This window comes from Rhipicephalus sanguineus, chromosome 4 (assembly GCF_013339695.2).
Source record: "Rhipicephalus sanguineus isolate Rsan-2018 chromosome 4, BIME_Rsan_1.4, whole genome shotgun sequence".
NCBI lineage: Eukaryota > Metazoa > Arthropoda > Arachnida > Ixodida > Ixodidae > Rhipicephalus > Rhipicephalus sanguineus.
This window is the reverse complement of record NC_051179.1, coordinates 48,317,856-48,344,737: the sequence shown is the minus strand read 5'-3', so window position 1 is coordinate 48,344,737 and position 26,882 is coordinate 48,317,856. Positions and strand designations below refer to the sequence as shown.

The following is a 26,882-nucleotide window of genomic DNA, read 5'->3' as shown; positions in this document are numbered from 1 at the left end:
TGTACGAATTATTTGCAGGTCCTGCTTACTGTGAAAATTAAAAGCAAAGTTATTTGTAAGAATATAAAATTATTTTGGTAAGCACTCGTAGTGGTTATTTGCGATCCGCTCTGTGACGCTACTTACCGCTGTTGCCTAGGGCAACCAGTGTTTGTTTACAAACACTGAATGGCTGTTTCCGCTGTTCGGCATTTGCAAAAGAACGTTTATTTCTACATACCTCGTTACTGTAAGGAAATGAGTTATAGGAACCAGCGCGAGGAGTTAAGTAAGGCTATCGCGAGACATCTTTCCATTGACATCGAACAACTCATAACGCAAAGCGACGTGAAGACCGTCGAACACATCGTTTCGCAAGTGGGACGCACGGAGACATGGCGCAAGTTCCAAAAATCCTACCTGCTTCGCATGGACCCGAACGAAGGCGGCGAGGGCAAAGACTTTATTGCAGCAAAGCCGTCATGAGTCCGCGGGCACGTCAAGAGAAGGGCTAGCTCGACGAGACAGCACAACGTCCATAGCGAGCATACTGAGCGAAAGTTCGTTGATGGGAGGTAACGTCGCCTTGTCTGCCGATCACATTCGCGAAGTGTGCAACCTCATACGCTCCCCGTCGCCGTCTTCCAAGCTACACGCCATTGAAATTCTTAACAACGTTTCCAACTACGAGAACCTAGTCGCATGCGACGAGTGGCCCATGCTCGACGAACGGATCAGATCGTTGCTGTTGCACCCTTCGACGGTGATCAAGCGCGAAACGTTGCGTCTACTCTGGACAATGATGCAATCTGGAGGCGTTGTGTTCGAACATACTTACACGAGCCTGCTGCAAGCCGCGAGGGACCAGGTTTGCAAACGCGGCGCGCCCGTGACGTCACAAAAGCTGGACCGCTCCGCAGCGCCCCTGTTGACGTAGTGGAGTTGCTGAACGTGTACCACAGAAACTTACCGCGACAGTGGCTGAGATTTCCGCGCAAGGCCGTTAGGCACGTGATAGAGCAGGCGCTGACGCTCATGGACGATGGTATTTACGACAACTTTTCTCGCATGTGGAAGTCTTTCGCAGTCCGCGGACACCCAAGCCGCGTGGCTGGGCAACTGGTTGCACGGTGCCGAGAGTCGAGCCGTGCTCTTCGAGTGCCTGGCGGACCACGCCAACATTCTGCTCCACGCCCTGCAACTTGTAACCAATTACAAAAAGTTTCCGGACTTGTGCCAGCGCAACGTGCCAAGCCACGTTTACGCGGCTTGCGTCCTCTTGCGCGTCCTCACGTACAAGGCCGGCAGGGAGCTCTTTGACTCGCTCAGTTCCGGCGGGAACCCAGAAAAAACCTGGTTCGACGTTTTCATAAAGGTCGTACTGTTCGCCAAAGTTCTGTGGGGTTCCAAATACGAAAAGTTCTCGCTACTGCTTAACGTCATGACTAGAGCGGTGTCGTTGATTTGCAGCCTCACTGAAAACCCGATCCTCCCTCAGCAAGCCGAGGTCCTCATCAGCAGCCTGGTAGACTCAAGCAAAAGCAGCCCGAACGGCCAATGCAGCACACACATACTGTCCGAATGTCTAGACGCAATGTGCTCCTCGGCGTCCGGCTTGATTCTCATCACAAACTGCACCTACAAGTCTTGCAAAGTGCCTCAGATAATACTGTCCTCAACGAAGCGAGCCATAGAGAGACGCAGCGAGCACGGACTGTGCGCTCGGTGCGTGTCCAATTTCCTGAGGGCGAGCGGCAGGATTGTCCAAGATCCGGGATACCTCCTGTCCGGGGGTTGTGCGGGCGTCGTCAGGCTCCTGTCGTGCGCGTCGGAGCTCATGGCAGTGGCGGACGAAGATCTGAAAAGAAGTTTGACGAGTTTTGTGAAAGCCCTGCTCACCACCAGTCTGGGAACGGCTCTGCTATGTGTAGGAACCGTCCCTGAAGCCTACGAGAAAATTGTGCTAGATGTTACGGATGTGTCCGAGAAAGTAAAGTACTGCACACTCCATGTGCCTTCTCACTACTCTCACGACGATTTGGTTCTCTGTGCAAGCCACTGCGTATGGAGCTTGAAGCACGAACTAAGGTCAAGTCCCGAAAGGGTTCAGGAACAGCTGCTGCACATGATGTCGCCATTCCGACAGTGCAGAACGCTGCTTGGAAAAAATGCTCAAGACTCTGTGGGGAGCCTGTGGAATGCGGTGACCCTTCTCACCCCGGAGCAGTGCCTATCGGAGGATCAATTAGTGGTCGCCCTAAGTGTGCTTAAAGGACTCATATGCTGCCTAAAGACTTATGTGTTTCTTCACTCCAGATACTCGGTGCGTCAGAGGATACAAGAACTAACTGCCGATTTTTGTAACGATGAAGGCAAGCCCATTTTGTGCGAAGTGACGCTTAAAGCTAATGAAGTCGAAGAAAAAATTAAGTCGTTCAGTGGAGGCAAGCCTCTAGCAATGCCACAGGTATCGCAAGCATTTATGGGTCGTAAGAAAGCTCGCATTATTGGATTGAAATATGCGAGCAACATGAAGGAAGACTTTGAAGCTGTCTTATCAGATAACGGTATATCAGCTGCAGGGTTCTCTGACATTATTGACTTCGAGGACAGTGACAAAGATGACATCCTTCCATCGATTAGATCGCTCACACCTGAACAGAGACACGGTATTCAGCTGACAGTTGAGTGCGGACTCCACCTTGGACTCCTCTCACGTGACAGTGAAGACCATGCAAAAAACCTCGAGAAGCTCGTTCATAACGGACGTCACTTTTATGGTTCGTCATGTTCAAAGGACAGCTGCGACTTTCTGCTGGCAACCGTGTTTCTGTTACTGAGGGGAAACGTGAAGAAGTCTTCGCAACTCCACAAGTTCTTATGCGACAGGGACTGCTATGCCCTTTACTTTCATGACATGGATGGTATCTGTGACACCTTGGTGTGTGCCTCCTTTTGCCAGTTGTTTGTGGTCATTCTCAGGGACCAACTGCCAAGACTCTATCATGCATTCAAGATGTACAGCTATGAGCCCAGCAATGTTCTCAAGCACTGGATAGGACAGTTCTTTTGGGGATGCCTCTGCTTTGATGAAATTGCGGTGGTACTGCTGATGGTGATAACCATGGGAGCGGAAACGCTTCTCTACGTCTGTCTCACCATGTTAAAACATATAGAAGAACAGGCGTTGCAAGCTGCTAACGAATTTCGCTTCATCGCCATGCTGAGGGAAACGGAAATGCATGACTTCAAGCTGGTGTCTTACGTTGAATATATCAACTCCTTGGTTGAACAGTATGAAAGTATGGTACAAAAAGGTTTACATATGTATGCACACTAGGTGTCGTATGTCAAGGCCACCTCAACTACAGTCTTTCTAGTATATCAGTTTCTGCCAGCTTATTGAGCCTTTTCTTTCTGCTCATTCTTCATGCTGTTTGTGACACCATTTTGTAAACCTAGGTAATCGTTGTGTCTTTTCAATTCCATTCTATTTTGCATATATGATACACCATACAAACTTCCGCAAACTGTTCGGAGCCATAGTCAAATGCTAGGAGTGGATAAAATGTAATATAAAGATATGTTCGAGGCTTTGACATAGATATACACATACCAAAAAGAAAGGAAATGTTGGAAGTGTACAGTTTTTCAGAACATCATCATTGTAGATATCTTTTTTTGTAATGCAAATACGAATGAACGTTCATGCATGAAAAAAAGAATCTAATGATCTTTAGGGCCAGGTTTGCTATGCAAAAGGGTTCAGCCAGTGTTTGTCGGCACCATGTGCAGCCAAAAGTGGTTTGAGATGGAAAAGATGCCAAATATCTAAGTTCGGGCTCTATGCTGGGAGAAGTGGCAATTGTATGTGTTCAACACAACATAAATTTTAGATGCAGTTGTGAAACATTGTGCCTGCCTCATAATAATGAGTCATATTTAATATTCAGCCATATCTTTAAACACTGCCATTGCTACAGTAGCTGAACGAACAATGTATTCATAGGAAAAATAAACAAATGGTTAAATGAATACTGTGCTTTTACAAGTCAAGTGCCCATATTAGATTCACTGTTGCTTTATTACTGTAAGTCCAATTATATCTAGCTAAGGCATCTCAAATGAAAGCAAATGGTAAGAACACCAGAAATAAATGCATGGGGAAAGCACAGACAAAGAAACAGGAGACATTCACTGAAGAAAACGCACTGCGGCCATATGGCATTGACTGCAGTCTGCGGTGTGGGCCACACTCTCAGAAAAAAAAAAGAGTCCTTTGACTCTTTTTATGGGGGGAATCCTGACATGCCACGTATATGACTGTCATGTACATGTCAAGTCAGGGCTCACTGAAAGGAGTAACTCTTGCCTTTTTTCTTAGAATGCATAAGACTACCTTTGCTCTTTCTAAAGGCAACAGAGCTCTGCGAACGTGCAGTAAACGCTCTTATGCGTGAGCGTTCATCGCTTCTTTTTTTTTTCCTGTTCTTGGCCACTTTTCGAACCCCAGAGTAAGGTAACAAACCAGGTGCAATGCCTTTCTTTTACTCCCCCCTCTCCCCAGTGTCCTTTTCTGGCATTCATCTTACACCAACTACTCCAACAGGCCACTCTTGTGTCACTGGAGTTTGTTTGTTTGTTTGTTTGTTTGTTTGTTTGTTTGTTTGTTTGTTTGTGTGTGTGTGTGTGCGTGCGTGCGTGCGTGCGTGCGTGCGTGCGTCTCGCTTTCCCCACCACTTCATTCAGTTTACCTCAAGTGGTTGCATAGCTCTCGCAGCCACAACTTCGTTCCTGGGCATGTTGGGGCATTCAAACGAAATTACTACAGTACATAGTTCTTTTGACAAAACAGGCCTGCGTTCACATTTATTTGAAGGAGGATGTGATCTTCGTCCTGCGGCTCTTCACAGCACTGCGCACTACGCATTGAAAAACAAATGTGGTTGTCATTTGCCTTTCAATATTTATTTTGGTTTTTATGCTTCCTTGCGAGTTTTGAGCATCGTGCGAACCAAATATTTCTTCGTTATAGCCGATATCGCGGCGGCTTTCGCATTTTGGTTTCGTTATAAAAAGAACAAATGTCGCTGAAATGAAGCACGACTAACCAAAGTTCGTATTTAGTTCGCTATAGCCGATATTTCGCTATATCAATGTTTGGTATTAAGAGGTTCAACTGTATCCGCTCGAAGTAATGCTGACACCTAGGCCTTTACAGCTTCAAGTAGAAAGTTAAGGGGTTCTTCGTAAATACTTACCTTTCCATTTGCTCAACCTTAGGTGAGCGTTGATCTTTCATACAGTGTATCTGGGCAAAAACAGAAACGCTTATAGCACCAGTATTTAGATGGTGACACGAGTTGGAAAAAGATCGGTTTCATTGTACTCACCTTCCGTCTCACTTTCAGTGCACAGCGGACCGGACAGTCCGAAAGGACAGCTGCATTGACCATTTGTGGGATTGCATTTTGATCCGCGAGGACATTTGCACAGTAGGCTGCAGCCTGGTCCGTAAAACTTGTCCGAGCAAACTGTAAGAAATTATAAAACGGAGGTATAGCAAAAGGAAGGAACACGGTTATAAACATTTTTTCTGTGCCTTTGTAGTGCAGGTTTCTTGAAAAAAATCACAGTTTCGCAGAAAGGGCAAAAAAGAAATGAATGCGATAGCAACAAATTGGAATGTTATAAGAAGTAAGGCAACCAGTTAAATGGGCTCTGCAACACTTTTCTAAGTACTCATCGAACAACCTCAATAATGGAGTTGATTGCCTCACGAATCGACTGCCGCAAAAATTTTTAGATTCCGTCAAGTACGAGCGGAGTTACAGGGATTAGTCGCAGCTCTTGATGCTTTCTCCCTCCTTTCGTTCCAGCTATAGCGCGCTGATAGCTACACCGAGGGGTGGGGGATTATGTCAAGGGGGCAAGAAGCTACGCCCGTACGTAAGCGCGCATCATCAGCTTGAGCACTTGTTTTCTTTTGAACGTTGCGCGCGGCTCACATGCTGGCGCCGCGATGTGACGCGGCGGCCGCAATAACTATGCAACTCATAATGTTCAAATGAGCCGATGGCCGTGTATTTGGGGTATATGACGCAGTGATTTTGAGTATATGGCATTATTTGTTGAGAGAATAGCGAACGATTTCTAGCTGACTGAAATTTGTAAATTCCCTGCCACGGGCTGCGCTATAATGTTTGGCGCACATGTACGCAGGAACCTCGTCTACCGATCGACACCATTTCCCGACCATGTTCAACAAGTGTTGCAGGGCCCCTGTAACTCCTTTAGGATCCCATCTTGCGTAACTCTGCAAAACGCTCGCGCAAGGGAATACGGCCGCTCCAGGGAGCGAAGCGGTTTTCGTGCTGTCTGTCGCCTCAACGCGACGTAAGCGGTGAGAGCGCAGCACGTGCAAGGGTATGAGCCGTCTACTGACGTCTGTCGAGATAGCGCGCGCAATCGCGCCCTTTTGATCAAAGTTCGCAGTTGCTGCCCCAGAGACGAAGCCGCGTATTTGGAGTGAAGTATATATGCCCGGCACTTGCCTTTCTCGCAGTGACGACCAACACGCCCAGGGGGACATCGGCATTTCCCCGTGACGCCGTCGCAGCCATGGCCACTGCAGGAGCACCGAAGCGCACAGTGATTGCCGTACCAGCCCTGGTCGCACGCTGAAAAACGCGGAGATTCGAGTTCGCTTGCGCCTGATCAGCATGCTATATAGGCGCAGACGAAATAAAGCCCGTAAAGCACATATAACAATGATGAACAGACGTAAGCGAATAGATTGCGTCGAACGTGATTCAACAGATTGTCAAATTATGCTCGCACACTAAATCAATGCGCACGCGTTGTACACTGTACTTACGTTAATTCGAATACGTTACTGTCTCAACTCGGTCCATTCTTAACCGGGTTCGCACCCAAACGCACTGCGGGACTGTCGCGCCATCGAAGAGCTTCTTAGCCACCAAGCGTGAATCGCGCAAGCGCTGTCGATGCCGTGACAGCACGGCGACGCCGACGGCGACGACGCGCCTAGAGTGTCCGCCTAATTGGTATCGCAATAAAGTGTAAGTTTCGGACATCCTATAACTATATAATATGAAAATACTCGGAACGCCAGCTGAGCTCGGCAGAAACACAGCTGTGTTCAGCAAACCTAAGGCAAACATGTGTCCTGTATTGTTCTAGCTATTTATGTTTCTACGTGTTCCAGCTTTATAAATAGCACAATGTCCCAATCCTCGAACAAGCGCCAACACTACCATTTTGCTTCTCCAGATAGCAAATGTCGCCGTCGTCTAAAAACCGTAATCATAGTCTGCTAATCTATTAATATTACCATGTTCCTGCCGTTGACGTATTTGTCGCAATAATAATAATAATAATAATAATAATAATAATAATAATAATAATAATAATAATAACAATAATAATAATAATAGTAATAGTAATAATAATAATAATAATAATAATAATAATAATAATAATAATAATAATGATGAAAGCCTCAGCAATTAAGCATCCCTGTGCTGCGCTAGCTTCTTCGAGGTCATGCGTGCAAACTTCCTCATTTAATTTATCACATCATCTAATTATCTGCCGTCCTCGACTGGGCTTTCATTTCCATGGCACCAAATCCAACCTATGGGTTGTTTGTCTAACGCTCCTGCGTGGCCTTCCCAGCTATTTTTTTCCACCTTTTAATGACAAATGACAACCGGAATACCGTCTGCTGCTTATTCACACTTTAATTGTCGTGTTTGCTGTTAACAGTAATTAGAAAAATTAAATGAGAGTCAGATCACGACGACCAATTAATTACCTTGCTCACAGGATTCTCCCACAAAGCCGTCAGCGCAGCTGCACAGTCCTGTACTTGGGTCGCAGCGTTCTCCGTTTTGACAGTGACAGTTCATCGCGCAGTACTCGCCGAACGTGCCTTTCGGGCATTCTGAAAAAAAAAAAAGAATCAGTTTCACCGCGAGGGCGAAGCAATGAATGCGGCAGCAACAAATTGTAATGTTTTACGAAGGCTGGCAACTAACTCTTTTGATTCGATCTCACATAATTCTACAAAGCGCTGGTGTAAGGGAATACGGCCGCTACAGGGAGCGAAGTGGTTTTCGTGCTTTCTGCCGCCTCAACGCGACGTAAGCGGTGAAAGTACAGCACGTACAAGGGTATGAGCCACCGATCGCAGTCGAGATAGCGCGCGCGACCAGATTTTGATCAAAGCTCTCACTTTTTGCCCAAGCGACGCAGCCCCCTCCCCATTGGCACCCCTTCATGCTCATTCGCCCGACGGAGCCGGCTGACGCGTTTCATCTCTGCTTGAGCTGCGCCCATTGCAGCCTTCGCAAGCTTTCGCTCGCACATAGAACGTACGACGCGCGGGGTGTGTTATCGATTCGGACTTTATACGGAACATGACGGCGACGGCAAAAACGCGCCTCGATTGCTCAAATAATTACCATCGCAATAAAACGGACAGCCTCGGCTGATTTTTGCCGTCGCCGTCGCCGCCGTCATGCACCGTATATGTATGTCTATATATATATATATATATATATATATATATATATATATATATATATATATGTATCAAAGCCACAAAGAAAAATAATTCAGAAAAACATTCCGACGCGCGGAATCGAACGGGCGACCTCCCGATTTCCAGCGCGCGGCGTTAGACGGTTAGGCCACTAACAGCACCGTCTTTCGGACTGCTAACGGCGAGCTATTTATATACACCACTTACATCAGCGTGCTTTCTTAGTTACCACATAGATGGCGCGATGTGCACGCGTGGCGCGCTTTAAAGATCGTCGCCCCGTTCCTGCGAACGCCGTTGCTCTTCGACCTACAGGGCGTGGTCGCCTTCGTGCGCTTATCTCGAGGAAAGAAGGGGGCGGCTGGCGGGGGGGGGGGGAGCGGGGAGTTGTATGTTTTGTGCTTTCCCCGCGATGTCCGCGCTGAAGTCACAGAGCGTACGAAGGTCGCTTCGCTCGCTGCAGCGGTCGCGTTTGCGAAAGGAATGCGCTGTTCAAACAGAAATAAGTAACAACTGGGACGCGCTCGTCCTGTGTGTACCTGTTCGTTCGTTTCGTGCGTCTTGCTTTATGTTTGAGCAGTGAGCTTCCAGTGTCGAGCTGTGACGCATAATAGTTCGCGTTGATGCTGTGTGCGTTCTTTTCGTGCGTCCTTTGGGCTCGAGCGACGCGCTGGGAATTTCGAGCTGCTTTCCGTTCTTCGAGTTACATTCCAATTTATTGCTATCGCATTCATTGCTTCGCCGTTACGGCGAAACTGTGACTTTTTTTTCCTTTTTGCTGCCCCTGGTGAGATCAATTGATGAAAAAAAACATGTGTTATTTGAGGTATATAACATGATTATTATAGAAATGATTTAGTCAACACTGATGAAATATGTAACCATCACTGGAATTTCATTATGGTGCATTAAAATGCAGCAATTGCTTTTCTGCGTAGCAAATAATGAGTGTAGTAAATATGATCCAGTGGTCATTACAGGGAACGTCACGGGTGTTCGCACTATCGTGCGCATCACGTGACCACGATGGCGCGACTTCATCAGGCGGCGCAGGAACATTTCCGAGGCAGGCGCAGTTATTAACTGTCCAGCTTTCTAAGTACAACCAGCGGCTTCTCGTGGGGCGCGTCTGAAACTACGTCACAACAATCCCTCTGTTAATTCCGCGTAAATTTCCCCTGGATAAAGGTTAGGCCTTGCCTACGTCCTTTCTGTTGTTGTAGTTTGAGCGCTAAGTCTATTATAATTATTGAGCACGCACTAACTAGCACAGCAGCAGGTACAACCAAAGTTTCACCTGTTGACACTCAATCGTCACACCAGAAAACTTTTCTCTCCTGTAAAGTTGTCTCCCTGACATGCGCTCAAGTTAAAAGGCGAACCCAGCTTTCCGTGCGCCACTAAAACGGTACTTTTATCATATCGTTACCATTTTAACATTACGGTTAACGGCTACACATGCGCGGTACTTACTGCGCATGCGCTATGTTTCGATCGCGCGTTATTTTGTTTTTTTTTTTTGTTTCCTGTCCACTAGAATTTCCATCTATAATAGGCAATTTCAAATTTGTTAATTTCCCTCCTCTAAACCGTTTATTCGATATCGTAACCAATCCCTACTATGGTCATGCGCCATAGTCATTCGAAAGAACGACGGCGACTATAACAACGACTACCAAGTTCCTCTTCGAACTGCCAGCAAGGTTATTCAGGCACGTACAGATAACACAAAACGCGCGGAAGTACAGATAAACAAGTTATAAACCTATCGAGACAAGTAAACGTAACTCTGGCGATTATCATTCCATTCGCAAACACCCAAACGCAAATCGGAGCAAGTACGAATCCTCTTCACTACACTTGGACATCTCGCGCTCTGAGCCGACAGAATGTATGCATACCTTTCGAGCAAGTTGGTCCCGTAAAGCCCGGTTTGCAGCTGCAAGTTCCGGTCACAGAGTCGCAAGACGCGTTGTTTCGACACTCGCACTTGAGAGAGCAGCCTGGACCGTAGTTGCCCGGGGAACACACTGGTGGAAACGATGCCACATGTTCATCTCAATAACACACAACGTCTCCAGGTTTCTAAAATGAAATGCCGAAATTTTACACGCGGGAAGCTAGTGAGTGACCTCGTTCAATGCGCGACATGCAGGAAAGAAAAAAAAATGTAAAGTGCTATATGACTGTCGGCGTGTGCGCAAGTGTTGTTTGTAGTACTGACGTGTGGTATCTCGTGGGTGTTGGGTCTACGTTGGGTTTTAAAGGGGCAATGCAACAACTTTTGAATGTGGTCAGAAAGTGGTGCCGATTGGTAGTCGAGGCTCCCGCGAACATGCGAGGCATGGAATTAACAATTAAATTTCGAAGTCAACAAAAAAATCGCTCGCTCTTCTCTCGACAAATGAGGCCATAAGCGCAATTCGGCTTATGACATCAATTTGACTTGCGGCCATTGGCTGATTTGAGCATCGTAAGCTGCGTAGTTGTCGCGGCCGCCGCGGGGTGCCGCGACGTGCCCGCGCCACGCAATATAGAACTACTACACCAGCGCTCGTGATCGAACTGAAATACATGCGAGCGTTCAATGAAAAAAAGAAAAGGAAGAGCTCAAGGTCATGACGTACGTGTGCAGACGTACGGATGTAGCTTCTTGCCCCCTTGTTATCCCTCCCTGTGTAGCTTTCAGCGCGCTTGCTGGGATGAAACGAGAGAGAATGCGCCTAAAGCCTGCGACAAATCCCTGCACTCCGCTCGTGCTTGGTTGATTCTAAAAAAATTTTGCGGCAGTCGATTCATGGGGCAATAAACTCAGACAGTGAGGTCATTCGATGGTTACTTGTAAAAGTATTGCAGGGCCCCCTTATAGGGGTTTTATGACTTCGTCTTCTCTTTCCTTCTTACGTACGCCCTGTGTCGCGTCCTTACACTGTTTCCTGTTGTGGGTTTTGATGCGCACGTTTGGGGCCCCGTTGTGCTCGTGGTTGTACACGCGAGAATAAGACCTTGACGCTGTATATAAGACATGCAGATTACTTGTGTTTGGTACCCGCTGTACACTGCGTCTTTGCGTCCATTCGTCCATGACTGTACATATACTCACCCTTGTCGCACCTCGTTCCTTGAAAGCCAGGCGAGCAGAGGCACGCTCCTGTCTTCGAGTCGCAGTGACCGTGAGAGCAGGAGCAGTTCAAAGAGCACCCGGGACCGTGCTTACCGGGTGGGCAGTCTGAAAGTAGCGCCAATAACACAATGGTATATTCCGATTTGCTTTCACTCGCAAGAAAAGTTTTTTGAACAGTCTATAGAAAGTACACACATGTTTTACTACGAAGTCCTCGGAATGGTTATGAAGAGTCTGTGGACGTCTGATTCTACACGTTTTTCGACTGCTGTCGTACACACTCTGCAAAACCACCCGTTCGGAACTTTATGGATCGTGATACGCGCTTAAAGAAACAGATTTATCTAGTGTTCTCGCCTCTGCGGACAGACTACAGTGCATACATTCTATAAGCAAAATGACAAGCCGTAAGGTGACGTTCTGGTAGAAGTGTCTCTAGAGAACCTATGGAATGACTCTAAAGTAATTTTTATAACTGTTGACTCCATTCCACGCTGACAGTCGGGCTACTGTTGCGTATTTTGGAGTGTATGCATTTACCAGCAGTGCTATAGAGACAACACAGAAAATATACGGAACAAAAACGGCGGGCTTCTGTTTCATCCATTTATTTTACGTGCATCATCCTACGCGGAGCTGGTGGACATGTATCCTTATACCTTAAATTCAGATTATGCGCAAAATAGAAAGCGCGAAGAATAACAGATGTGGTTTACAACACCCATGCCTTTTTCGCAACGCTGTCCGGTGACGCCCGCTGGACATCGACAACTGCCATCGGTGAAGTTGCAAACACCGCCGTTCTGGCAGTTGCAGGAGCTGTTGCAGTACTTCCCAAAGCTACCGTCAGGACACGCTGCAAGAAGAGGGCATATAGAGTTACTGTGTGTGTTCCTCTTGGGGAACTCCCGTAGGGAACGTATACAGTAACTATAAGGGCATACGTCGATTGAATACGACCTCCAGCTAAATATGTGTACTATATTCGTTGGCAAGAAAAACCTAAAGATTACCGCGGATAGAGTCTAAGAAAAAAAAAGAAATAATCAAGAAGTACTGTGTACACATGCGATCTCCGGCGTATAAAAATACCTCTAAGGGCAAACTTTGCTTGAACTGAAACTGAAACATGAAACTTTGACCCCCCCCCCCCCAAGGATCTACTGGGGAACCCTGCGCACGCCTATGCATGTGCTTGCATGTAAAATCATTATGAGATATGTTCATTAACAACCCAACATGATAAAGAGAAGCAATAATGTGATATACACACAGTTCATTAAATTCACTGCGCGTCTTTGATTGTCAGGGTACGACCACGGTCCAAGCACTTTGCTCAGTGTGAGAGGTCGTCTATAGAGGCTGTTCAACCGATCACTCAGTTGAACGCCGTGTTCTTTGTAGCAGAATATCGAACAACACAAACCGAGCACTCTTTCTAGTCGTTTTTTTATTGCGATAGCAATTATATGGACAGTCTCGGCTGGAAAATGTCCGTCCCCGTCGCCGTCATTCACCGTATATGTATAAGTATGTATATATATAGAAAAGCCACAAAGAAATTTTTTCAGAAATACTTTCCGACGCGCGGAATCGAACGGGCGACCTCTCGCTTTGCAGCCTGCCGCGTTGGACGTTAAGCCACGACAGCACAGTCTTTCAGCCTGCTAACAGTGAGCTATTTATATACACCATGTAATTCAGCATGCTTTCTTAGTGGCCACATAGATGGCGCGACGTGCGCGCGTGTGGCGCGCTTTAAAGATCGTCGCCCCGCTCCTGCGAACGCCGTTGCTCTTCGCTCTACAGGGCGTAGTCGCTTTCGTGCGCTTATCTCGAGGAAAGAAGGGGCGGCCGGTGGGGTGCATCGCTTCGCTCGCTGCAGCGGCCGCGTTTGCGAAAGGAGTGCGCTGTTCAAAGAGAAATAAGTAACAACTGTGACAATTAGTTCGCGCTCGTCTTGTGTGTACCTGTTCGTTCGTTTCGTGCGTCCTGCTTTATGTTGGAGCAGTGCGCTTCAAGTGTCGAGCTGTGACGCATTAGTTCGCGCTCGTCCTGTGTGCGTTCTTTTCGTGCGTCCTTTGGGCTCGAGCGACGCGCTGGCAATTTCGAGCTGCTTTCCGTTCTTCGCGTTACATTACAATTTATTGCTATCGAATTCATTGCTTCGCCGTTGCGGCGAAACTGTGACTTTTTTTCTTCGTTCTGTGTTTCCGCTGTTAACATTTTTCCCATTTGACACGAAATACTACATTTGTTACTCGACAGAATTTATTAGGCTCGTCCTTAATAAAACGATAATTTCTGCCTCCGTTCTCATGCGTGTTTTCAACCTTGTATAGAAGAGGGCGCGCTTCAATATAATACCAAAATAATATAACACCAAATTTTCTTTGGTTTCAAAATGACAAGCGTGGTGTGATCGACATTATGGTGACGTTATGAGACACAGAACAAAATCATAGCTGACATATAAAAATTATGGTAATGACTATGGTACTGCGCGTATTTCTCCTGACCGCGAGCTTGTAGTGTAGTGATCACCGAGGCGGAGCGAGACAATGTATCATGACGTCATATCGTCACGTCACTTCGCAGTGCACCAACATCTTGCATATCAACGCGAAACTGTTCGTATAAAGATAAATTACAGCAAATTATTTAGGACGCCTTGACTATCTCCAGTATTTTTTCTGAGGCTTACGTGGCTTCTTCCTTTATTTAGCGCAAATAAAAAAAAAACAATACAAGTAAAATATATTATGACTTCTTTAAACTGCATACGTCACATTATGCAAGCGCTAAGTATGCGACCTTTTTTGTCGATGTCCTTTCGTAGCGTTCTTCACCTTTAAGTGTTTTGCTGTGCATATAAGGCCATTTGTGATTCCTTGACAGCGATTTAACCACCGGGCCACTTCAATGTACTTAACAAAAACTAACGATATTAGGTCTTTCTTATCGTGTTGTAACTTGCTTAACATTCTTTCTTAATTCACTATTGATAACTTTTGGAATTCCAGAGTAGTTACAAGCTATCTCTCAGCATATCAATCAGGCGAATGATGGAGCAGCAATGTGAAGGGTGCATGCCGATCAACGTTCTGAACGAATATCGTACACTCATGCACTAACCTTGGTCACAGATGCTTCCGGTGTAGCCGGGAAAGCAGTCGCATTTTCCGGACGCACGGTCGCAAAGTCCGTGTTGGCAGAGACATTTCCGTTTGCAGCCTGTTCCATATGAGCCGACTGGACAAGCTGGAGACAAAAATGGAAAGCGACAAACTCTTATCTGACAGTACTGCAAATATCGACTAACACAGACGCATAATACACCGCATACAGCAGAATAACGGCGCACGCTGTGTAGCGTAATCTTGCTATCGAAATCTTGCTGTTACAGAAAGCTGCCAGAAAATTAGTGACCGTGCACGACATGGCCATTGAGAATTCGTACGCTATCCCACTCTGGCAGTCGAGCCATGCTTCGTGCGTCTCCACCGTATATACGTCATGCGGCAGCAAATGATGCGGTATTTGATGGGCATAGGTGCGCATGGCAAGGGAACTATAGGTAAGGTTTCCGTGCTGCTGCAAGAAGTAATTCGAAAACTGTGCTGTAAACACGAATTTGAAAACTTAAAAGGATACGGCCAGAACAACTTATCGTCAAGAGTCACCTTGATTTCCCATGCAAGTGTTACATGCAGCATTGAGAATAAGGTCATGCTATTCTTGCGATCGCTTCTCGAATTACCTTCAAGTTTATACAACCGACCATATTGGACTCGAAAACTTCCGGAAAATACGCAACGATGAAGGTGACTGAACCTCTTGAATGCGTGTAGAATCGCGCCCAAGGTTCCTTCGTGACTGCTTTCTACACCGTATAAGCTATTTCTACACCGTTTAAGCTAGTGGCACAAACTCTTTACTCCGTGATGCTCCTTATCGTGGGTGCACTACTGAAGTTTCTTCTCTCTTCAAGAACGCGCAAGTTATTGTGAAAGTGCTCCTTCTTGGACGCCTTGGAAACCGTACAATCAGTAACCGTTGTGTTACAAAGAATAGTCCAGAAGGTCCCGCGCTTCGGCGAGAGAGACATGGGCCAGCTCGCCTTCTCGTTACAGACCTGTGTTGGCGCCACAGTTGCCATAATATAGTTCTGTTCAGTGCGACTGAGAAATTCTAGAGAACTTTATATGTGTCCGGAGTACCGCGTAATACCTTCGTTGCACTGTTTGCCTTTGAAGCCGGGACGACACAGGCAGTCTCCGCTCTCGTGGTGGCAGCCGATCCCGGCGGGACAACTGCACCGCTGCGAACATCCGTGACCGTACCAGCCGTCCTTACACTCTGCATGCGCGCAAGAATGACACAATAATAATAATTATCATTATTTAGTCCTAAGTACCACATACCCAGTTTAGTCTTACCAAACTCCGAGTTTTCCCGAATTCAGTGCTTAACACGGCAGGTACAATATGTACGAAGATACCTGTCGTCCTCGTACGATATGTATGAATGTACATATTGTTCCGGGGAGTATACCGTTACAATATCGTACCCGTGACAATATCATACCCGTGAAAATATCGTACCCGGGACAATACCCGTGACAATATCGTACTGCTCGCGGCGCAATTAAAGCTGTACAGTTTCTGACACTCACTTTTATTTCTTTTTTACATCATAAGCGTTATAATTGTTGGTTGTTAGAGCTTGTATGTGAATGCAAAGTTCAAATATAGGAAAGTCGATCAGGCTGAAGTGCAATATACTTCCAAAAAGTATGAGGACGTAATTAAACATGTGATACACCGTCATATAGAACAGGCCTGTGACATAATATCAGTGTTGGCGGTAACGCGTTACAAGTAACGGCGTTACCGGTAACGCGTTACTTTTTTCGGTAACTTTGTAACGTACTCGTTACAATTTAGAAACTGTAACGGGTAACGTACTTACGTTAACATTTTTCGGTAACGTGTGGTGTCACGTTACTCGTTACTTTTTCATCCTGGGGGTGCCGTTTTCTCAGAGCTCCCCCGACAAATTCTTTTGTCGCAGCGTCGGACTGCTGTCGGCCTGCCAAGCATTCACCAAGAAAGCGCGGGCGGAATCCCTTTTTTTTTGTGGAAATTGTGGGGACCAATTTCTTAAGACGCGCCGACTCCTTGTGTGGAGGTTTGGGCCGTCGCCACACAAAGCTTGATGAAAGCCGCATAATCCTCCATGAGAAACTGTACGGACATGCTTCTCGTGGAAGTGGATGTAGCAGATGGATTGCTGGCACCTGCTCCTTTTCGTGCCCAAAAGAGAGGCCGTCCGAAGAGAAAGCACAAGGGCTGGTTTACTTCCATACCACGTGCTGATCGGGAAATTTTTTACGTGGGGGAAACGAAGAAGGCCCCCGAGAGGCTGCGACAACATAAAAACGACGTCCGCAAGCTCGCGTGACAAAGGAGTACACTCGCTGAGCAGAGCACGGTAAATGACCACCGCATCGAATTCAACAACTCCCGCGTCGTCGACTTAAGCGGCTTTCTGTGGGATTCTGGCCCATCCAGGCGACAGCCGGTAACGTCAGCCGGTCTACAGGTGCGCTGCCGATCGAGAGTCTGCGTTATTGTGGAGAATAGGCGTGACCCCCGCTGGAAGAAAACCCTGAAAAAGAATGCGAGCGCGACGCGAAACGTAGAATTTTTTCTTGTAACGCAAAAGAAAAAAAAATCTTTTTTTACTCACTACCTTAATACCGCTGTCACACGAACAGCCTTAACCGCGGTTAAGCTAAGTACGGTTACGGCTAACCACAGTTACAGGTAGCTACACGGCAGACATTACCGCAGTTAGTGTACTAATCGTGGTTATTGAAAACGGGTGATTCCACGAGAGATCGACACGCATCCGAAAATAGATATTTTATATTTGATTGAGTATTTTATATTTTATGCATATCCCATGCCAGTAACCCGAAAAGGAACTTAATTTCCTTATTAACTGCATAATTTACGAGGGAAAAAATATCAAACATATTCAATCCGGAGGGACCAATTTCACTACCTGTCGTTCTCGAAAGTTCACGACGTTGTAAAACACAAATATTACCGTTACAACGAAGATATTTTGTGTATGAAATGTATGCGCAACAAAGAGTAAAGTAACATTGTTTGAAACTTGTAGAGCTAAGGAAACTGTTTTTGAAAAATGTCTAAATATGCGACATTTTATAGTAGCTACAAAGCTGATAAGGCTTATCAACTTTGTTTTAAAAATAAATTTTGCTTTTTCTATGTGCAACTGCAGCGAAGTTACTGGTTATTGAACTCCTCAGCGAGTGAGGCTGATCTTGAACACCCTCACATAAACGCTCGCAATTTTTGCGGTAATTATACAGGTTAGAGTGAACAAAAAATGTTTATGCACAGATATTTTTTACGTGACTAGCCCATTTAACCATTTCTTTACTACTACAAAATTCGCGCATCTATTTTTCTAGCAGAAGCACACCATCAGAATTATTGTAATTTTCTTGAGATTTCATTGATGCTTTCTTTGCGAATAGCGTTGATGATTGAATCTCATATTTTGTATAATGTCACATTGAGAAAAATGGCTTCACCATGTGTCAGAGCCAGAAGCCATCACACGTAACTCCAAAGACAACTTTAAGCCACTATACCATTGCTAACGTCCGGTACATTCCGGTACATTTGTGCAAGTAATACTCGTTAAATCAGCATTTTGGGTATATTCGTTGTTTGGGTTAGAAGTTTTACGTGAAACATAAATTTCAGATTTAAATTATTATTGTGGGTTCCTACTGCAGCAAAGACACATCGAATAAAATTTATTATTGCGGAGTAACGGCAGAGGTAACGTCCGTTACTTTTTTTCGGTAACGGTAACGGTAACGCGTTACAATTTTTTGTAGGTAACGTAGGGCGGTAACGCGTTCCTTTTTTTATAGTGTAACGAGTAACGTATTTAGTTACTTTTTTTCAGTAACGCCTACAACACTGCATAATATTCATGCTCCGCAGGGCCACCTTACTAAATATAGTTATTGTGATACATGCAAGAAGAATACCAATTAGCACTGACATGTCTCAGTTCTCGACTTCCACAGGCTAAACCATACAAGGCATTCGTCCGGTAAGCTGCGCGAACATCCGATTAACCACTTGAATTACCCGTTTCTAAATATCGCATTCACACGATTGCAGATGGACCCATTTTACCTGAATTTGACATCCGAAGTTGCGTGGGTCGACTTACAATCGCATCAGAAACTAGTAGCGCCAGTTACGGCGGGGCAAACGAGAAATTAGGGACGCTGTGGCATGGTTACGACGTTAAGTTTTCGTTCCGGCTCTACCTGTAACATGTACCGCATCTTCTCGCGTATAACCACCCTCTCGACAACGATTCGCGGAATTTAAAAAGAGAAATGATCCCCGCGTATTGCCGCGAAGCTAGCTTTCCTGCATTGCTGTGAAGCACTACCGTGAAGCCACTTTTGCACACCGGAATTTCCGTTTTTGTTTTGACTTTACAAAACACGTCGCACGGATAGTTGGTGATACACTCCTACTCAAAATATTCCAGCGCTACTTTATACGAGGACAGGACAGAAAAGTGCGTGACAGAACGGGTGCTTACTCCAACTATGGAGTCGGTAAACGTGTAGTCAGTCCAGCGACTACGTAAATAAATTTCCTCTATGAAATGCGCTCACGCGTATTTTTTTCTGGCCGTGCTATTTGGGGTGGAAGGGGGCGCCTACCTACATTCGAGTCGACTTACAATCGTGTAAATACGGTAGTTTAAACGAGTGAAGAACATGACGCATATTATGTAAGTGTTAGCAAAACATAAGCTCACTTTGCTCGCAACTTGGCCCTTCTTTACCGGGCTGGCAGCGGCAGGCTCCCGTGACGTGATCGCAGGGTTCCCATGGCCTGCAGTTGCACCTCTGGGCACAGCCTTCTCCGAAGAAACCTTCCGGGCAGACTGCAATTACGACGAAGTGGGAATATTTGAATTTTTTTCTTATAAGGTCAGAGAGATTGCTCTACCGAGAGCTCATGGCGAACGTTCCGAGCCTACCTTCAAAAGTCATTCTCCTTGGCCGTCACTGGCCCTGTGCCATTAAATAACATATATCCTCATCATTCAAAAGTCAGACTTGCAATAGGCTACGCTGTGTGGTGAAATGTAAAATGACAGATGAGTGTTCATATATTTATTTTCTGAAAGACTGATAATGAGCTACAAAATTATAGCACGTGTGGTGCCATGGCACCATCTAACGCCACCAGGAATAATAAATAGAGAATTTTTCTGCGACGCTTGACCGTCTGAAACTATGCGTTGGAATCATGTTAGCCAGAAGTAATTTTATTGGTAAGATGACTTTTGGCGCTGCTTCCCTATCAGCGAAAAGTATATGCTTAAAAGCTTTCACTAAAGACGGAATACTTTGTCACTGCTTCAGGTATGCTCAGCAAATTTCACAATTCCTGAACCATACGTTATAACTAAAGGTGGTAGGGTGAGCTTGGACTGCAACGGAGGCTTATTTTTTGCTTGAATTACACTTAATTTTAAAAAGATAGACGTTCATGTCAGCCATTCCAAAGTCCTAGAGTAACGAAACTGCAGCAAGGCAATTAAAACCGGGTATTACATCTTGCATTAGCTAGGGAATCCGCACACTGGCACACACGGCGTACCTAATTCACAGTGGCGACCCTGGAAACCCGGGCTGCAGTGACACGTGCCGTCAACCTGAGAACAGGTGGCTCCGTGCAAGCAGCGGCAGTGGGGCTTGGAATCGATGGGGACTGCGATCAAGGCCTCCAGCGTGGTCTCCGTCGGGGTATTTCCTTCAGCAAAGAGCTCTTGAAAGGACGCTGTGTGCAGTGAAGGATTGTCCTTGTAGATGATTGAAATGATTGGACTCATTTTATGCGTGTCTTCTTTACGGCGTCATGACCGTCTCGGATAAACAATTCGGATTTTGTATCCGTTCTGTGCTACCTGGGACTTTATTTCTCTTAAGAAGGTGCCTAAATGTCAACGCAATAGAACTTTATGTTGTCATATTTTAATATATGCGCGCGTTCCCTTATCACCAGGAGCATAGCCTTAGATAAGATCGACAAACGCGCTCTCAGTCCGCGTCAATACTGATCTCGGAAGCCATGAATACTTGAAGCCAGTAAGATTTCGTTATGGCACAAGTAATACTTCTCTCTAAAAAAACATCGCACAACAAAAAGCAAGAATTTCAGAGTATACTCTACGACTAACGTTTGATACCGTTCAAGACGTCACACGGCTGCCTTCATTCATTGCATGATGGGAGCGGTTGTGAAACTCGGAGCACCTTAAAAAAAAACTTTTATTGCAATTATATGGACACTCAAGGGGCATTTCTTCCGTCACCGTCATGTTCCATATAAAGTCCAAATCGAAAACATCACCCCACGCGTCCTATGTTCCGTGTGCGAATGAAAGCTTGCGAAAGCATCAGACGGGCGCTGCTCAGGTAGAGATGAAACGCGCCGGCCAGCTCTGTCTGGCCAAGGAACATGAAAAAGCAACGACCCCCCCCCTCCTACCCCCGCCCCCGCAGACGCAGCCCCAGGGGGGGGGGGGGGGGTCTGCGTCTGCTCGGGCAGTAACTGTGAACTTTGATCAAAAAAAAATCACAGCATATCCACGGGGTGAATGATGATGAGTGGGGCGAAGCTACGGAGGGAATCATCTGTAAACCGTGAAACTCTTCCGTGAAATGCGCCCAGTACATAATATAAAGAGTGTGAAACATCGTGTGTATATTAAACATCAAACTTTTATTGTACTGTTGGTTTACGTGGTCCCTTCATTATCACTTGTGATCGGTGAAATGCAAGGAAGAAGTCCGCTTGGTCCGCTCCCGAGCGAAAGAGCGCCAAGAGCGACCGCATTCCCCGCTCGCCCTGTGCGAATTAAAGGCAAGGCTAGAGGGAAGACAGGACGCGCGTTCCACGACGCGAGGTCGGTAGCATGCCCAACGAAAGCCAACGGAACGCGATCGTGCAAGTGCTCCGGCTTCGCATCGCCTCATGGTTCCATTTAGCGTCCCAAAACCAAACATATCGCTCAAGGTGTGCCTTGCGTTTTTCGTAGAAATAATTTCTTTATCATGTACATTAAGACGAAAAGTTGAAAGCTCACTAGAGTGTATCGCCCGCAAAGTATGTCTTTTAGTGTGATTTAACTCTCGTACGGCAGGGTCCTCGCGCCGTTGCCGGTCCACCTCGCCCGTTGACGATCGGGCGAGGTGGCTAAATACAACTACTACTACTACACTTTAAGAAAAACATCTGGCGTTCTTTCGTTCTGCTTTTACAAAACATCTGGCGTCTTTCGTTGGTTTATTTCATCAATCAACGGCGTTTTGAACAAAATTTTTATTGTTTAATCACGCACAGGAGAAATCTCACCAGGCACTACCTTGGAGGTAAACAATGGCTGCTAATGGCAATGAGAGACAGAAGAAGTCGGCTTTTAGCTAACACTTACACTTCTACTTCTACTAACGTTTCCTACTGGAACATGCCAATGGCTGCTAATGGGGAATGAGAGACAGAAGAATTCGGCTTTTAGTTAACGCGCACGCTGCGAATTTTTTATTGTTCAACAACGCACAGGAGAAATCTCCCACCGGCACCACCTTGGAGGTCAAAGCGTAAGACTTGTTACTCACTACTACGATCACGACGACTACGAGGGACGAACGGGTGCCGCCTTAAGGAGCTTCGCCCCTAAAATGTGTGGTCGCGCGCGCTATTTCGACAGACATCAGTAGACGGCTCCTACCCTTGTACGATCTGTGCGCTTCCCGCTTCGCATTGAGGCGACAGACAGTACGCAAATCGCTTCGCATCCTAGAGTGGTCATATCTTACGCTAGCGTTTTTTCAGTTACGTGGGATCGGATCCTAAAGGAGTTAGCTGTTAGCATTACTTCGTATAACATTGTAATTTGTTGCCATCGCATTCATTGCTTCGCCCTTGCGGCGAAACTTTGACTGTTTTTTTTCGTTGTTCCGGACCACATTCTCAATTTAAATAGAACGTTAGCATATGCAATTACCAGCATGTGAGCAACGTTTACGTCTCAAAGTTCCGCACGGAAGGCTCAAGAAAGTGCCACACGGTATGGTGAAATGTATATACTTCCGATTCCCCAAACTCACCGACAGTCGCGCAGTGGTCGCCCCCCGATTTGTCGGTGCATCCGCATTGTCCGGTGACGTGGTGACATCCCCGTCCATTGGGGCAGCGACAGCGCAGCTTGCACTCGAGCCCGTGGAAACCATCGGGGCATCGGCGCTCGCAGAAGCTGCCCACCCATCCGGGCCCGCAGGTGCAGGCGCCGCTCATGGGATCGCACACCGCGTTCGGCTCACACTCGCAGTGCCGGCTGCAGTTGCGTCCGTACCGGCCCTCGGGACAGGCTTCAGTGCGACAGAGGTAAAGCGAAATGAGTTCAAACTATTCTACACTATACAACTATACTTTCCAAGTAGTGCGACTTAAAGGGGTCTTGAACCACTTTTCTAAGTAATGATCGAGTGACCTCAGTATCAGAGTTTATTGCCTCACGAATCGAATGCCGCAAAAATTTCTCGAATTTGTCAAGAGCAAGCGGAGTTAGATGGATCTGTATGATGCTTTAAGCGCTTTCTCTCTTCTCTCGTCACGACGAGCGCGCTGGAAGCTAAACAGAGAGGGATGGCACAGGGAAAGCAGCTACGTCAAGCGCGCGTCATGACTTTGAGCGCGCATCATAAAACACGACCGCCCTCTCCATGCGCGATTCCGGAGCGCGCTAGTGTGGCTACTGTATAATGGTAGCTGACTATGAGGCGCGCGGCCGGCACGTGGCTACACCCCGAGGCAAGACGCTCTTCTGATCCAACCGCTGCTCTTGATTGATCTCGGCTATCGGCCAATAGCATGCTATCTGTTGTGTGACGCCAAACAGCAGGCGCCGGCAGCTCCGGAGAGAGTGAGTGGGCTTCTATATGAAAAAAGGGCGCCTAAGAAAATGGCAACTTCGGGCTCCGATTCTAAACTCTCCTTGCCGCGGACGCCCGCAAGATTTAGCTAAGTGTCAGCTTTTCGAACGATGTGTTTTTTTTTACCAAGACCGAAGGGTAGTTCACGACCCTTTTAAAGGCAAACTGCAACAATATATGACTTTAGCTAAAGTGGTTATAAATGATAGGATATATAGTACACTCATTTTAAAGGCCTAATAACTGTGCTTACTTTTTTCTTAAACACGGACAAAAACACGAGGGAAATCTGCGCGCAGTTAATAGGCCTTTAAAATGAACGTTAACCAACTAGCACGACTTCGTGCCCTACCTAAATATAGTGCACTGCAGATGACGCATGCACCATGGGCCCGAATTCACAACCCTTTGCGTTCGTAAGTCTTACTAGCCATTGGCCCGCCGCTTTCTCTAATAATACGTCCAGCACCAGGATCTTCTGAGATTTTATCTTAAGAATAATACTGACGTACGAAGGTTTTTTTTTTTCTTTTTTTTTAGAATACCGGGCTTGTGTGATGTTCAGTGTATATGACGTATGTGCATCCCAGCACATCTGAGATGTCATTTGCCAGGAGCTTCGCGTTCTGCTTAGTGCACAACTTTCAGCACGCGCCATTTACAGTTTTTCTTCCTCTCTTTTAAATGGGAATAGCATTTCTTTGCTTATAGCGCGACATATTCCGGATGGGTGGACGACTCGCCTTTCAGTGTGACGTCACACACGCGCGCGCGCAGGCGAGGGACATTCACGCCGCACATATGAATACATCGGATGAATATAAACATATATTAAAAAATTCAAATGTTCCGACGGTGGGATTTGAACTTTGGACATCTCTAACTTCTACGCCACAGTCACATGCCAACATCAGGCGGAATTGAACACTTTAAGAATGTGCCGCCTGCATGCACGCACATTTTTCACAACGCTGGTAGAATTCCATGACCAATTTCCTTCTTGCAAGCCAACGCTATGAGACGCTTGGAGCGTTTTCAAAACGCTAACGGAGTGTCATCACCATTATACTATTTCCAACGATAATGATAGCTGACAACAACGAATTTCTGCTGTAATATTTTATTGCGATAGAGCCCTTTGTAATGGGTTGGAAGCATTCAACAACCCACTCGTTGCGTGATTCGCATTGTGTGACGCCCGGTATTGCAATTATATGGACACTCTCGGCTGGTTTTTGCCGTCACCGTCTGTCGACGCCGTCATGTCCCGGATATGTATATGTATGTATATATAAATAAAAGCCACAAAGAAAAACAAACCAGAAGAAAAAATTTCCGAAGCACACCACCGGGATTCGAACCTTCGACCCTTCGCTCCGCAGCGCGCTGCCTTAAAGAACTTGGCCACGCGCCTCCGGCTATTTAGCATAACAAAGGCGAGCTATTGATATACACAATTTAACGCTAACGGCATGCAGAGCTCAGAGGTGCTTCAGTACATGTAGTATCACCCGCGAGATTGCCCGAACGCTCCTACACTTTTCTTCAGACGCGCACTTAAAGGTGGCCCCTTTCTGTAGCCACTGACGATGTGGAACGCCGAGTAAACGATGCGTCTAACGCCACCGCGCGGCAGGACACACCGAGGGGTCACTCCACGTGCCGCAGTTTTAAAGAAAAAGAAGTCTAAGAGCGTTGGGTTGCAGCGCGCTGCTCAAACACGATGAATTAACAACCGCAGCAGTTAGTTCGCGCTCGTCCTCTGTGTACTTTTCGAGTGTCCTTCCTAGTGTTTAAGCAATGCTCTGCAAGTGTCGAGCTGTGACCGTTGTTAGTTCGCGGTCGTCCTGTGTGCGTTCTTTTCGCCACTCCTTTGCACTCGAGCGGCGCGTTGCAGGTACTGAGCTGCTTGCCGTTCTTCGTGTGACATTCTAATTTGTTGCTACCGCATTCATTGCTTCGCCGTTGCGGCGAAACTGTGACTTTTTTTTTTTTTCAGTTTATTTCTCAGCAACGTATATATTGGGGAGCTTCTCGTTACGCATCTACTCGTCTTTTGCACATTACAAATTTTGCGCGAATGGCCGCTATAATTTTATACCATTTACACCACCTGACCAGTCCCCTTTATTTAAAACGTCAACAACTACAGCAAACTACGGCCACGTTAAAGCTCAATGCGTTTAATGCCACATGCCACACTCTGTCGATCTCTAAGAAAAACTATATTAGGAGCAAGAAGTGTGCCGACCGAAATCGCAATAGAGGACAATTGAAATTTAGAATTTTTTGCTTTCCGTAAAATGTTCATTCGAGACAGGCACGGCATTAAGTAGAATTACATGTAGAGCTTGGTTGATCACAGGTGATCACCCCGTAATAAAGATGACAGTCATAGCATCCGCCCATCCGTATAGTCATAAACAGTACGTCTATATTTCAATTACGACGAGTTTCTTTCTTATTACCGCTTTAAACATATTATCCTCTAGGAACACGTCGCTTCGGGTCACGGTATATGCGTCTACAGACGCTTTTGCCTGCCTTCCTAAGGTGACGTGCTGCTTATCTTGCAGGGCGCATCCAGGTAAGGTATGAATGTATTATGACGATGATGCTCTGACCGCAGTTTCAAAAGTCACACAAAGTCCATTTGAATATATCAACGTGTAAATTCTTACGCATGGTGCAGTGAGGTCCGTGCCAACCCGACGTGCAGAAACACTTGCCCGTCGCTCGATCGCACTCGGCGTTGTTGGCGCAGCGACACTTCTTGGAACAGTTGGCACCGAAAGTGCCCGGAACACAAGCTGCGTTGCATGAATGCAGAAGACAAGTTGTCATGTAAGCAAGCCATGTTCAGGGTGCCAAGATATCGCAGCAAAGTCGTGCTCCTATGAGCATGAGATCTAAACAAGACAGAAGCGACAGCGAGCTGGTTATGATGGGTATCGGGATGAGTAGTTAGCGAATATATGGAATGCAATTAAGTTGCACGCGGAAGCTGCAGGATAACGCTTGCTACACGCGACACCAGCGTATCGCACTACTCACTGTGTTCGCAGTGTACTCCTCTGTATCCTCGGGCACAACGGCATTTCCCGGTTTTCCCATTGCAGGTGCCACCATTTCTG

At 46.4% G+C, this 26,882-nt stretch overlaps 2 protein-coding genes across 2 annotated transcripts; one reads left to right on the top strand and one right to left on the bottom strand.

Annotated features, from left to right (window-relative positions):
* Positions 1 to 107: 107 nt before the first annotated feature.
* On the top strand, positions 108 to 3,999 carry LOC119389931 (protein broad-minded-like). Its single transcript, XM_037657377.2, is given in 4 exon segments — positions 108 to 457; positions 495 to 893; positions 896 to 1,065; positions 1,067 to 3,999. Coding segments are annotated over 4 exon segments (3,111 nt in total). The 5' UTR covers positions 108 to 168; the 3' UTR covers positions 3,320 to 3,999.
* LOC119389928 (multiple epidermal growth factor-like domains protein 11) lies at positions 1,621 to 26,863 on the bottom strand. The gene is made up of 15 exons (XM_037657370.2): positions 26,803 to 26,863; positions 26,430 to 26,558; positions 22,924 to 23,184; positions 20,411 to 20,590; positions 19,560 to 19,688; positions 15,900 to 16,028; positions 14,805 to 14,930; positions 12,397 to 12,525; positions 11,649 to 11,774; positions 10,447 to 10,575; positions 7,817 to 7,945; positions 6,534 to 6,659; positions 5,373 to 5,513; positions 5,241 to 5,290; positions 1,621 to 1,837 (listed from the first exon to the last, which is right to left on the bottom strand). Exons 2-14 carry the CDS (start codon positions 26,431 to 26,433, stop codon positions 5,259 to 5,261), a joined length of 1,641 nt encoding a protein of 546 aa, XP_037513298.2. The 5' UTR covers positions 26,434 to 26,558; positions 26,803 to 26,863; the 3' UTR covers positions 1,621 to 1,837; positions 5,241 to 5,258.
* Positions 26,864 to 26,882: the final 19 nt, after the last annotated feature.

Coding starts and splice junctions, on each gene's coding strand:
- LOC119389928 (XM_037657370.2), bottom strand. Junction 16,029..19,559: donor AGGGCCAAGTTGCGAGCAAA/GTGAGCTTATGT, acceptor GCGCGCATGCAG/AGTGTAAGGACGGCTGGTAC. Junction 12,526..14,804: donor CGGAAGCATCTGTGACCAAG/GTTAGTGCATGA, acceptor CTCTTCTTGCAG/CGTGTCCTGACGGTAGCTTT.